General features: G+C 42.4%; 1 protein-coding gene across 5 annotated transcripts in view; it reads right to left on the reverse strand.

Annotated features, from left to right (window-relative positions):
- Positions 1-2,841: 2,841 nt before the first annotated feature.
- The window catches only part of fras1 (Fraser extracellular matrix complex subunit 1), a 427,133-nt gene continuing 415,872 nt past the window's right edge, over positions 2,842-14,102 (reverse strand). For all 5 annotated transcript variants that reach the window (XM_078402250.1, XM_078402222.1, XM_078402240.1 and 2 more), the window contains 3 exons: positions 8,302-8,507; positions 7,312-7,458; positions 2,842-4,573 (listed from right to left, as the gene is read on the reverse strand). In XM_078402250.1, coding sequence (XP_078258376.1) covers positions 3,995-4,573; positions 7,312-7,458; positions 8,302-8,507 — 932 coding nt within the window. In that variant the 3' untranslated portion in view covers positions 2,842-3,994. The remainder of the gene's footprint in view (positions 4,574-7,311; positions 7,459-8,301; positions 8,508-14,102) is intronic.

Genomic DNA, 14,102 nt, shown 5'->3' on the forward strand with positions numbered 1-14,102 from the left:
TTCTACCAAAAGAGACTAAATACTTTGGGGTTCAGAAGAATAGGGGGGGAACCTTATTGAAATATACCAGATCCTAAAGGGTCTTAACAATGTAGATATTGGGAAGTTATCACTCATTGGCAAAGTCTCGAACAAGGGAGCTGAACAGTAAGAGAAGGGGCCAGTCATTTAAAACAAGTATTAGAATTTTTTTTTTCAGACGCTGAAGAAATTCTGGGAGCCTCTGGCATGGCGGGCAGTGGAAGCCAGACATTAGAAATAGTTACATTGGAGGTGGATAAATATTTGATAGATCGAGGAATGGAGTGGTTGGAGAAATGGCACAGAAGAGGAAAAGAGGCCAGAACAGACCTATCAAAGCCAGTGCGGAAGTGATGCAGTTGATGGAGCTGTAGTCTCATAGTGCCAGAGATCTAGGTTTGATTCTGACCTCAGCTGATGTCTGTGCAGAGTGGTGTGCACATTCTCCCTGAGTCCATATGGATTTCCTCTGGGTGCTCCAGTTTCCTTCTGCATCCCAAAGACGTGCAGGTTTATAGGTTAATTGACCTCTGTAAAAGTGTCACTGCTGCGTAGGGAGTGAATGGGAGTGTTCTAACATAGAACTAGTGTGAATGGGTGATCTTAAAAGTGAACAGAACGTGTAAGATTCTTCCAAGATATTATAGACAATTTATATTTCCAAAGGAAATACTGGACACTCAACAGGTCAAGCAGAATCTGCTAAAAGTTAACTAGTTAACTCTTCAGTTTTCATCAGTGCACTGAAGGATTGTTGACCTGAAATGTGAAGTTTCACTGAGTGGTTCCAGCATTTTCTGTTTTTATTTCAAATTTCCAGTAGCTGCAATTTTCTGATTTTCAAATATTTTTCCACATTGCTTTCGTTTAAACAAAGATTAATGACTAAATTCACCAATTCCATGTTCCAAGAGGGGAGAATGCTACTGCCCTATCAATAAATTCCACACCCTTCAGGCCTGACCAGCTTCCAAACGTGGGATCAATAGATTTACGTTTCCACTTTTATTTCACTAAATCTACAATGGAATGGAAAATTTCATTGGTGATGTATTCAAAAGAATATCATGATGCTCTCACAATAATTAGAACCGATGCTATTCTGAAATATACTTTAGTGCCATTAAATCACTTTTAATAAAGTGCTTTAGTGAGTGTTTGAAATGAATAAGTTATGCAAACCTGGTCCAGTGTTTATCGTCTAATTTTCGAGGGGGTCATCTGACCTCATCTTATATCAGAAACTGGGTATAAAGCTAGTGGGTTGAATCTCATTGTGTTTGACCATGTTCTGTGAAATCATACCACGTCAGGTAATTTAACAGTCAGCTTATTTATCATTAGCTCAACATACCGATTTATAAAAAAGAAATTCTAGCACAATTGGTTCATTCAGTTACGAGCTCAGATAAAATGAGAGCTCACTCAGTCGTCTGAACCATACCGAAAACGAAGGTTGTCTGTTTTCTTGTTTCCTTGCACATAAATAGCAGAATAACTGTTGACAGTAATTTACCATCAGCAGAGATTACTGAGGTCTTCTTGTGCAGACAGTAATCTTACAATTCTGATATGATTTGTCACACAGCATCAATCTGACATGAAGCATGAAGTTTACTTGTACTACACCACTCCACAGGATATAAAAGCAACAGTACATGATACAGTGCTTAGTAAAGTGATACTGCTTTAAAAATATTACAAACCAAGATTTCACTGGGGATGTGAAAGACACCTAGATGTTAACAATATCAATGTCTGAAGGGTCTCGACCTGAAACGTCACCTATTCCTTTTCTCCAGAGATGCTACCTGTCCTGCTGAGTTGCTCCAGCATTTTGTATCTATCTACGGTACAAATTAACCTGAATGAAACTTGCCTCCAAAATGGAATTGCACTTTAAAAAGTATGATATGCATACACTATGTTCTGTGGAGTAGAATGTGGAGTTAACAAAACATGATCTAATTCAGATTTTTAAGATATTGAAATATCACATTAAGGATATTGTCAAACTTTCTTTGAAATTTTCATTCGACAAAGTCTCAACCCCTTTATTGGTTTAGTGAGTTGCAAACTTTCACTACCCTTTGTTGAAGAAGCACCTTGTTATTACCCACAGTAAGTCCAGTGTTAATTTTGAAAGTTTGTACCAAACCAGAACCCCATCATTCACAATTCTCCAACATTGATAGTCAATATGGGCGAAACCACCATACATAACAAAAAAACTTGAATACCTCAATATTTTCATCTACAAGGACCATGTGAGGAGATCAGTTGGGGCCTACAATGAGGTGACAGCCTCAGGGTGTGTGTGTGTGCGCATCAGTGTGTGTGTGAGCTTGTGTGTGTGTGTGAGCTTGTGTGTGCGTGTGTGTCTGTCTGTGCGTGTGTATCTCTGTGCATGTGTGTGCGTGTGTATCTCTGTGCATGTGTGCCTGCGTACGTTTATAAAGTCTGCAAAAACAATGTTGTACAAAAACCAACCTTGCTCTGATCTGCCATCACTGGGCAACACCATTGATCTTGTTGTCCATCTGTGACATTTGCATCAAGGGCGCAGAAAGAAAAATCTAAGAAGTGTGTGACCAAGGAACTGAGCACCTGGTTGTGTTTATTCATGGGGAAGTGATTAAACTCCATCACTACAGAACACAGCAGTATTACGCCACACATGCCCCAATGTGTTTCAGAGTCAAAATGACAGGTTAATTTCTTCTGTATTGTCACACAAAACATTGGGTGAAATGTCATGCTCAGAGTGGTTTGAAAGGACAATAAAAAGTCAAGAGTCTTTCTTATTAAATAAAATGTGCTTTATTAGGTGAAAATATCATGTTAGGTAATTTAGCAGTCAGCTTATTTATCATTAGCTCAACATACCGATGTAAAGAAAATAAATTCCAGCACCACAATTGGATCATTCAGTTACTAGCTTGGATAAGATGAGAGCTCACTCAGTCGTCTGATCCATACTGAAAACAAGGATTATCTGTTTTCTTGTTTCCTTGTTTTCTTGCACATAAATAGTAGAATAACTGTTGACAGTAGTCTACAATCAGCAGGGACTACTGAGGTCTTCTTGTGCACACAGTAATCTTACAATTCTGATATGATTTGTCACACAGCATCAATCTGACATAAAGCCTGAAGTTTAATTGGACTACACCACTACACAGGATATAAAACAGTACATGATACAGTGCTTCGTAAAATTATACTGGTTTAAAAATAACACAACCAAGATTTCACTGGGGGTGCAAAAGACACCCGAATAATTAACAATTCCTGTCTGATTTTGATCTGTCCAAAGTTTTATCACAAGTATAAAAAATAAGTTGAAATAGCTTTCACGTTGAAATAAAGCTAATGAATACAACAATCATTCCAAAACACAGAACCTGATATGGTACAAATTAACCTGGATGAAATTTGCCTCCAAAAAGGAATTGCACTTAAAACAACAGGATATTTACATATCTCATCCAATTATAAACTAACTTTTACATGACAATACACATACGAGTGCATAGCTGGAAACAATGCAATAATACTCATGTAATTTGAAATGGTTTGCTCTTTCCCAGGTATGTTCATACAAATGACCAGTCAGCCAAGCTACAAGAGAATGAAAATTCATTAATATTTAAAAGCATGCACAGTGATTGAGCTACCGGTAGACAAATGTTAACAGAGATTACAGAGAGTCAGGAGATCATTCACCGAAGGCATCCATTTTCAGAGTTTTGCACTTGATTTAATGAGAACTGAATTAATGCTTAACATGCTTGCATAGAACGAGGTAGCTCAATTGCAAAAATGGACCACACTGCACAATCAGTAGCACTCAAACAAGTTTCCCTTTTGGCATTAAAATAGTTTTTTTTTAAAGAACCACTCTCTTCACTGCCCTCACCTACCCCCCTTCCCAACCAAAAAATACAAATATTATGACAAAATCTGTCAATCATCAAACCTCTGTTCCATCCTGCAAATTATTTTGCAGCTTAATGTTAAGGTTTATCTGCTTAACCTTGACACCCTTTACCCGAATAACATCATCATTTTTATTCAGTAAGTTGATGTTCTTTGAGCTGCAGTGTTTGCCATTTAAGTTCTTTTCAAGCCTGTTCAGTGTTTTGTTACAAATTTCAACTTTTGTGTTCAGTGGATATTCGTCCGGGATCTCTTTGGGGAATTTCTTCTTGTGCTTACACTTTCTCGCTACAAAGCAAGCGACGGTAAGGAAGAGGAGCAGTAGCACCACGGCACCGGCGGCTCCACCTATTGATGCTTCTTTGTGCGAGGTTTGTGCCAAAGCCTCCGATTCCAGTCTTAAGGTCTTCATGTTGGTGCCATTTTTGACCTGCTCATGTTCGTTGTCATAAATTAAAGAGTCGTCGAGTGTCAGCTTGCCGTTGTGGTCCACCAGGTCTCGCTTGTGGCGCGTAAGTTGGTAGCTGAGCGAGCGCTGAACCCGTGGGCCAGACAATGACTGTGGACCAATAATGTAGATGACTTGCAAGTACCACTGATGGCCGGCTTCCACCTGAGATGAAACAGCCAGAGAATGGTGCATGAAGAAAATCTGACTTTAGAATGCACAGGCAAGACCCGAGTAAACTGAGACCTCCTCACGGTCACAATATGAAATACTGCATCTACAGCTAATGAAGTTGCCAAGTAAACAATAAACACACCGCAGTAAAGGAAGGGACACAAAGTGCTGGAGTAACTCAGCAGGTCAGGCAGCATCTTTGGAGACATGGAATAGATGACGTCTCAGGTCGGGACCCTTCTTCAGAATGATTGTGGGGGGAGTGAGGAGAAAAGGCGGCTGAAAGAGAGGGGGAGGGGAAGGACAAATTGTGGCAGGTAAAAGGTGAACAGAGGCAGGGGGTCTGATAGGCAGATGGTTCGACAAAGGCCAGAGATGAAGAAAAACAGGTGTGAGACAAAAGGAACGAAGAGCTGAAAATTATGAAGCTCAAAGGAGGAATGTAGGTGGAGGACAAGGGAAATATGTGCATCCCAGGTGGTGCACAGGGATGGGGGGGGGGGGGGGGGGAAGGAAAGGGGAGGGGTTGTGGTTGTTGGAGGTTATTCGAATTCTATTATTCTATTTGGGTAGCCTACAATCCAATGCGATGTATATTGAATATTCCATTTTCACATAACCAACCAGAGAGATTCTTGATTAGTACAGGTGTCAGAGGGTAAGGGGAGAAGGGATTAGGAGGGAGAGATTGATCAGCCATGATTGAATGGCAGAGTAGACTTGATGGGCCGAATGGGCTAATTGTGCTCTTGTCACTTATGAACCTTCCCCTTCCCCAACCCACCCATGTTGCTTTCCTACTGAAGATAGACACAAAAAGCTGGAGTATCTCAATGGGACAGGGAGCATCTCTGGAGAGGAATGGGTGCCGTTTCAGGTCAAGACCCTTCTTCAGACTGAAGAAGGGTCTCAACCCGAAACGTCACCCATTCCTTCAGACTGAAGAAGGGTCTTGACCCGAAACATCACCCATTCCTTCTCTCCATAGATGCTGCCTGACCCACTTAGTTACTCCAGCTTTTTGTATCCATCTTCAGTTTAAAGCAGTACCTGCAGTTCTTTCTTACACATTCCTTTCCTACTGGTCCTCTTAGTTCTCCCCCCGTGTTCACCTTTCCCAATCCTCCCCTCCACTGTACCCACCAATACCTGGTTTCATCTGCATATCACCCACGTCCCTGTCCACCTTGGTTTCTTCTCCTTGGGCCTACTTCTCCTATTAACTCTCCCATCTGGCAATCATCCTCCCTTTGTCATGGTTCCACATTCAGCCTCTGTCTCTACCTTCTCCCTGCCACTGGCCCTTCCCCACATTGGTCCATCACCCCATCCCTCACCCGATACCACCTATCACCAATCAGGCCTGCTTCACCCCTCTTTTTATTTCTCCAATCCAGGGTGTCGACTTGAAACATCAACTACCCCTTTGCTGCCACAGATGCTGCTAGACCCACTATCTCCCTTGGCTAGTTTACTTTCTGCTTCACCATCCCAGTCGTCAATGTATGAATGTTTGGTGCATTCCTTGCATTAGAAGGATATCCTTCCTTAAGTAGGGAAGTAGCAAGGTTCGGTGCTGGGACCCCAGCTATTTACAATATACATTTATGACTTAGACGAAGGGATTAAAAGTACCATTAGCAAATTTGCAGATGATACTAAGCTGGGGGGTAGTGTGAATTGTGAGGAAGATGCAATAAGGCTGCAGGGTGACTTGGACAGGTTGTGTGAGTGGGCGGATACATGGCAGATGCAGTTTAATGTAGATAAGTGTGAGGTTATTCACTTTGGAAGTAAGAATAGAAAGGCAGATTATTATCTGAATGGTGTCAAGTTAGGAGGAGGGGGAGTTCAACGAGATCTGGGTGTCCTAGTGCATCAGTCAATGAAAGGAAGCATGCAGGTACAGCAGGCAGTGAAGAAAGCCAATGGAATGTTGGCCTTCATAACAAGAGGAGTTGAGTATAGGAGCAAAGAGGTCCTTCTACAGTTGTACCGGGCCCTGGTGAGACCGCACCTGGAGTACTGTGTGCAGTTTTGGTCTCCAAATTTGAGGAAGGATATTCTTGCTATGGAGGGCGTGCAGCGTAGGTTCACTAGGTTAATTCCCGGAATGGCGGGACTGTCGTATGTTGAAAGGCTGGAGCGATTGGGCTTGTATACACTGGAATTTAGAAAGATGAGGGGGGATCTTATTGAAACATATAAGATAATTAGGGGATTGGACACATTAGAGGCAGGAAACATGTTCCCAATGTTGGGGGAGTCCAGAACAAGGGGCCACAGTTTAAGAATAAGGGGTAGGCCATTTAGAACGGAGATGAGGAAGAACTTTTTCAGTCAGAGAGTGGTGAAGGTGTGGAATTCTCTGCCTCAGAAGGCAGTGGAGGCCAGTTCGTTGGATGCTTTCAAGAGAGAGCTGGATAGAGCTCTTAAGGAGTGAGGGGATATGGGGAGAAGGCAGGAACGGGGTACTGATTGAGAGTGATCAGCCATGATCGCATTGAAAGGCGGTGCTGGCTCAAAGGGCTGAATGGCCTACTCCTGCACCTATTGTCTATTGTCTATTGTCTATAGGGAGACGAGACCTGCACACAATACTCTAGTTGCAGTCTCACTGGAGCCATGTGTAATTGGAGCATAATGTCTGTACTCTTGTACTTAAATCAATTACAGGAAATAGCCTGCTATTTAATGACTGATTATGGCAATTAAGTGAACAGACAAACCTTGTAAAGAGCATCCACCTTCATTGTGAAACCATCCACTCCAGGCATGTCCCTCAATAGATGGAACACTGGTGCTTCGGAGGCAAACTGGGCATCAAAAGGTACATCATGAAAATACTTATCTGTTACTTCCGGTTGGTTCCGATCCTTATCAACAACAAAAGGACAAGTATCAATAATCATCCAGAGCCAACATTTCGAGGTAATCTATCATAACCATACAAAATTTGCTTATGATCCACACACCATATTGGATGATGCATAACTCATCTGACATTTTCAAATCCCATGATATCTAGACCAGGACTGCAACCACAAGCCTCAGACTCCACCCAAGATGTCCTGGTGCAGGTTCCAGGGGAGAAGACATGGAATATCCTCATTACTGGCCAGCACATTGATGCAATTACAAAGAAAACCCATCAATGCCTCGACATCCTTCAAACTTGCAGAGATGTGGTATGTCGACAAATACTCTCTTGATCATCTACAGGGTAGCATGCTGATTGTTTACACACAGATCCTTGTCATTTTACCAGTTCCACAGTTCTCCACATTGTTTCTCATGAGGTCACATCTTCCCCAGTAACAATAGACATACCAGGTACTGCCTTGCCGAAGGTCATTTGTGACTGGCCCTGATTGATCTGGGTCTTTTCTTAGCTCCAGCTCTCGTCCCCCCCCCCCCCCCCCCCAACCCCTTACTTTCAGCCTGAAGAAGGGTCCCGACACAAAACGTCACCCATTCTTTTTCCCAGAGATGCTGCCTGACCGCTGAGTTGCTCCGGCATTTTGTGTCCATCTCTGATTGCTTACATCACGGCTTTGCTTAGCAACTCGAATGCCCCAGGAACAAAGGAGGTTACAGAGAGTGATAAGACACTGTCCCATCCAACACAGGTACTGCTCTCCCCACCTTCAAAGGGTTCTATCAGAGGAGCTGCCTCAAAAAGGCAGCAATTATAAACATTTGCAGTTTATCAAACCTACCAAAAGGAGAAATCTATGCTTCAGATGTTTGTTGGGCTGGATGCAGCCATATTGTGGACCCTCATTATAAATGGTTCCAGTTGGATCGAAGAAGGGGACATAACCATCCTTCCCCGTGCACAGATACACCTTCTCTAATTGTAATTGGTAGGCAGAGTTGAGGTTCTGCTCAGGATTCCACAGCACACGTCCATACAACCATTGACCTATTAAAAAAAGAAAAGTAATGAATCACCCTCTCCTGGGCAATGTTCCACAATGTAGTTATTGGCACATGTTCTGTGGTAATTAGACACATCCTTTTACATGCAACCACATACTGTGATCACAATATTGTATCGGCTACATGTTCTTAAAAAAGGAATAGCTATCTCTAGCAAACAATAACTTCTCCCAAGTGATAGGTGGATACAGGTGCAGGTGAGGGGGTTGGGGGATGATTGCCAGATGGCTGAACAAAGGCCGAGAGGTCCCAACACAAAATATTGTCTATCCCTGTTCGCTACAGATGCTGCCTGACCCGCTAAATTACTCCAGCACTTTGTGTCCTGTTTTATAAACCAGTAGAGTCATACAGCTTGGAAACAGGCCATTTGGTCCAACTTACCCCATCTACAGTGGTCCCACCTGCCTGCGTTTTGGCCCCTATCCCTCGCAATCTATTCTGACCAGGTACCTGTCTAAATGTTTCTTAAACGTTGCAAAGTATTTGAAGTTGCTTGTGTTTCTCAACCTCTCCCAAGTATTCTAGTACCTGGTGGTAGACACAAAATGTTGGAGTAACTCAGCAGGACAGGCAGCATCCCTGGAGAGAAGGAATGGGCGACCATTCGGGTCGAGACCCTTCTTCAGACTAGTACCTGTTTTATTTTAGACAATGTGTCAGGCTAAGGGTAAATAGGAGCTAGTGAAAATGGGCTGCACAAGAATTGGCGTTGTCTTTAACCAAGTGCTAAGAAATTCTAAATACAGAAGCTTTAATTATGGGAAGTTGTGTATAATTTTAAGTACAACTTTTAAAATAGTACAGTTCAGAAAAAAAACCCTCAACTTCTGTTAGGTTGGGAGTTAGAAGAAAAAAATAATGAAAGGCTTCAGAAAATTGCTTGACTCTTAAAATGTAACTGCGGTGCTTTATTTGTGCTCTTTTGTAGTTAAAAATAGATCTCAAAGTTTGCTTGCTTCCTTTTGGTACAGAGATGCTGAAGACTGCTCCAGAGAGTCAAAGCAATTAAGCAACTTCACTGAGAACCAGGATAGCTGGTCACTATCATTTATAAAGATGTTTTTTATCTCTCAGATGGACAGTTCGGCAGGAAAGGAACCATTCTTTCTGAAGAAAGGACATTTACATTGTCTGACAGGCCAGGCATGAGTCCCACTCTCTGCCTGTGGGTCAGTGATAAAGGCAGTGATCTTCCCAACAGCTCAGAACATCCAGCTTGCCTGAGGAACAAGGAGATGTGTTGCTCACCAACCTCTCATTTACAGAAAAGTGTGTTATGAGAATGGAAGAGAATGCAAAGACCCCTCTTTGCCACATATCAAGACTCCTCTTGAATGTCACTAAAACAAAGGAGCTGATTGTGGACTTCAGAAGGGCTAAACATCCAAGGACGTACACGCCACTGGAGATAAATGGGTCTATTGTGGATAGGGTGAGCAGTTTTAAATACTTGGGAGTCCGCATCGCAGAGGATCTGACGTGGGCAACGCACATTGCCGCACTGGTGGGTAAGGCTAAGCAGCGCCTTTACCACCTTAGACAACTGAGGAAATTCAGAGTGTCTCTGAGGATCCTTCATTGCTTCTACTCTGGGGCTGTAGAGAGCATCCTGTCCGGCAACATTACAGTCTGGTTTGGGAACAGCTCTGCCCAGGACAGGATGGCCCTGCACAGAGTAGTGCGTTCGGCAGAACGCACCATGGGAACTACACTCGTCCCCCTGCAGGACCTATACATCAGGAGGTGCAGATCCAGAGCAAGCAAGATCATGAGGGACCCCTGCCACCCCAGTAACGGACTGTTCCAGATGCTACGATCAGGCAAACGCCTCCGCTGTCACGCTGTGAAAACGGAGAGGATGAGACGGAGCTTCTTCCCACAGGCCATCAGGACTGTCAACTTTTATAACCCCAGAGACTAAATTTTTGTCGACACTAATAGTAACTTATTAACTTTATTTATATGCTGTAACTGTAATTCTTTTTGTGCACAACCCGCAGGCATTGCCACTTTCATTTCACTGCACATCGTGTATGTGACAAATAAATTTGACTTGACTTGAAATTTGACTTGACTTGTAACTTAATTGTTGCTCATGTTAAATGGAGTCACTGGTATTTAAGTTAAGAAAAAAAACAAGGGACTGCATTGGATGACAGTTCATAAAATGCTGCTCATTCCATGGATTTATGGTAGAATAAGAGAATAACAGGCCCTTCGGCCCAACTTGCCCACGCTGACCATCATGCCCCATCTACACTAATCCTAACTGCCTGCATTTGGCCCATGTTCTTCTAAACCCACAGAGGGGTAGGGGCACAACAGTTGGCCACCCTTCAGTCTTCTGGCACCTCACCTGTATTTAATGATGATTCATAAATCTCAGCCAGGACACCTACAATTTCCTCTCTAGCTTCCCACAGTGCCTGTGGAAATATTTAATCAGGCCGGGGAGATTTGTCTACCTTCATACACGTCAGGACCTTCAGCACCTCTTCGACCGTAATACTGACTGCTCTCAAAACACTTCCAGTGACTGCTCCAAGTTCCCTAGTCCTCATGTCTTTCTCTGCGATAAAAACAGAGAAGAAATTCTCGTTGAGGACCTTTCCCATCTCCTGTGGTTCCACACAGCTTTGATTTCTGAGGGATCACATTCTTTCTCTGGTTACCCTTTTCCCTTTATGTATTTATAAAATCTCTTGGGATTATACTTAGTTATCTGCCAGAGCTACCTCATGTCCCCTTTTTGCCCTCCTGATTTCCTTTTTTAGCTTGCTCCATAGTTCACAAAACTCCTCCAGACACACACTTGAACTCAGCTGTTTAATGCCTCCTTCGTCCTCTTGACCAGAGCCTCCATTTCCCTCATTATCCAAGCTTCCTTACGTTTTCCTGCCTTGCCCTTCACCCTAACAGGGACGTGGATGTCCCAGACTGTCGTCAGCACAGTGACTTTACTTAGTTCATTCCTTTAATTAAAATACTAACATTGGAATTTAACACTTTGCTCCACATTTGGCTTCAGACTAGGCTCCTGGTTATGCTCAGCTTGCTAAAACTGACATGTGTCTTTACCAGTCAAAATAACTGAATAATTTAGCATGAGACTAGGGTTCAAGACAGAAAGACACATTGTCATTGGAATACAACATCCTGATGCTAAGGCAGTCTGTGCTATTCTCCATGAAACTGGAATAGTATACAAGAAAGAAGCAGTCCTTTCCACTCAGCTCGTCCTTGCAATCGAGTTCCCTATCTTAGCAAGAACATTTAGCCTGTATTTGGCCCATTGCCCTCTAAACCTTGCCTATCCATGCACCTTCCAAAATGTATTTTATAGTGTTGTAATTGCATCCACCTCTACGACTTCCTCTGTCAGCACATTCAATATACCCACCACCCTCTGTATGACTGCATGAAAACATTGCTCCTTAAGTCCTGTTTAAATCTTTCTCCTCCCACCTGAAGACTATGCCCTCTAATTTTAGACTCCCCTATCCTGGTAGAAAGACAGTGCCCATTCACCTTATCCATGCCCCTCATGATTATATATGTCTCTATAGCTGAACTCTTTATTCAACAGACTGATTGACTTTGGTCAAGAGAATTGTGCGTGAAAAAGCAAGAACGCCCCGTAATAGTACTCACAGTTCAGCTCTTTGTTCCTGTAAAACAACAGTTTGGTTGTTCTATACTGAACTTTCCAAATTTGTTCTTGGATTGACTAACCATCGGCAATAAACTTCTATGTTGGTCCTTGGCTAAATGTCTTACTATGTCCTTGGCTAAATGACTTATTCTGGTTCTGATCTAACAATCCTAGATAATTTCTCGTGGCAGGCTTAAATATGGGGTTTTGAACTCTCCTTTCTGCTGTCAAAGGTTTGCTATAACTTCACATCCCATTCCTATTAATGGTGAGTGAATGAATGGTGAGTTGGAAGCTCATTTAGAAAATCATGATTCTTTGACACATGAAGGACTGCAACTAACCGCCATATTTGGACAATACTCGGTAAGGAGCCCAGCTGATTCAATTCCTTGAGCATCACCTAGTGTCACAGCAGAAACGAGGGGTTGTTTTACTTTTAGACAATAGACAATAGATGCAGGAGGAGGCCATTTGGCCCTTCGAGCCAGCACCGCCATTCAATGTGATCATGGCTGATCATTCTCAATCAGTACCCCGTTCCTGCCTTCTCCCCATACCCCCTGACTCCGCTATCCTTAAGAACTCTATCTAGCTCTCTCTTGAATGCATTTAGAGAATTGGCCCCCACTGCCTTCTGAGGCAGAGAATTCCACAGATTCACAACTCTCCGACTGAAAATGTTTTTCCTCATCTCCGTTCTAAATGGCCTACCCCTTATTCTTAAACTGTGGTCCCTTGTTCTGGACTCCCCCAACATTGGGAACATATTTCCTGCCTCTAACGTGTCCAACCCCTTAATAATCTTATACGTTTCGATAAGATCTAAGGGATTGAGAGGAGCAACTGTGCTTCTCCCAGAACAAAAAATTACCATCCTCGATGGCACATGCTCCTTCCCCAACACCCCATGGACAGAGTTCCAGAAGGTCAAAGCTGCAGAAGGTCCTATTCAGATCATCAGACTGTCAGCTGACTGTGCATTATGGCCACCCAAACAATGTTTGTGGAGGTAAACTGACCCTATTCTTCCAGAAGATGTATTTAAAAAGAACAAATACTGCAGCCAATCAAATATAGATCTAAACAAAGACAATAGATTGCTTACTGATTAACAAAATTTGACTCGTGGATATTTGTTTGAAGTTTTATTCACAAAATGCTGGAGTAACTCAGCAGGTCAGGCAGCATCTCGGGAGAGAAGGAATGGGTGACGTTTCGGGTCGAGACCCTTCTTCAGAAGTTTGAAGTTTGTTCTGTGTTTAAGGTCAAATTAATTCTTAGTTTACTTTTCTGTCTTTGGATGTAAACCGAGAGAATTGAGCACATAATCTAGACGTGACGTTCCATCATTACTCCACTGTTAGAAGTACTGCCTTGCAGATCAAATATTAAACTGGATTCACATTTGCTTTCTTAGTTGAAAGTAAATATTTCAATGGGCATATTTTGCCGAAAACCTAGCAAGCTTTCTTTTCTTTCCCAGCTAACAGTTACCCCCTCAAGCAACATAAAAAGAGGTCATCTGCTTGTCATTTTATTGTCATTTATGGAAGCTCACGATGTACTGATTCCCCAAATTGTAACGGAAAATAATCCATTAGCTGTAAAATACCTTTGGTCATCCTGGGGTTATGAAATGTAATTCTTATTTCAATAAAAGAAAAGGTAGGAAAATAATATTCCCAAGGGCAACGGTGAAGATACAGATGATGCTTAGAGTAGCTTTTATTCTGAGGAATACTGAGAACTCTCCCAACGTGTCGTAATGCAGTTCCCATGACTACGATTTCCTATTGTAAAAGGCAACTGTATGTTTTTGTTGTTTCAGTACAAAAAGAAGCAATTAGATAATCAATTTTCTTTCACATATTTTACAAGGGGAAATAATATTGAGAGTATTTATCAAATGACACACATCCT

This window comes from Rhinoraja longicauda, chromosome 1 (genome assembly GCF_053455715.1).
Source record: "Rhinoraja longicauda isolate Sanriku21f chromosome 1, sRhiLon1.1, whole genome shotgun sequence".
NCBI lineage: Eukaryota > Metazoa > Chordata > Chondrichthyes > Rajiformes > Arhynchobatidae > Rhinoraja > Rhinoraja longicauda.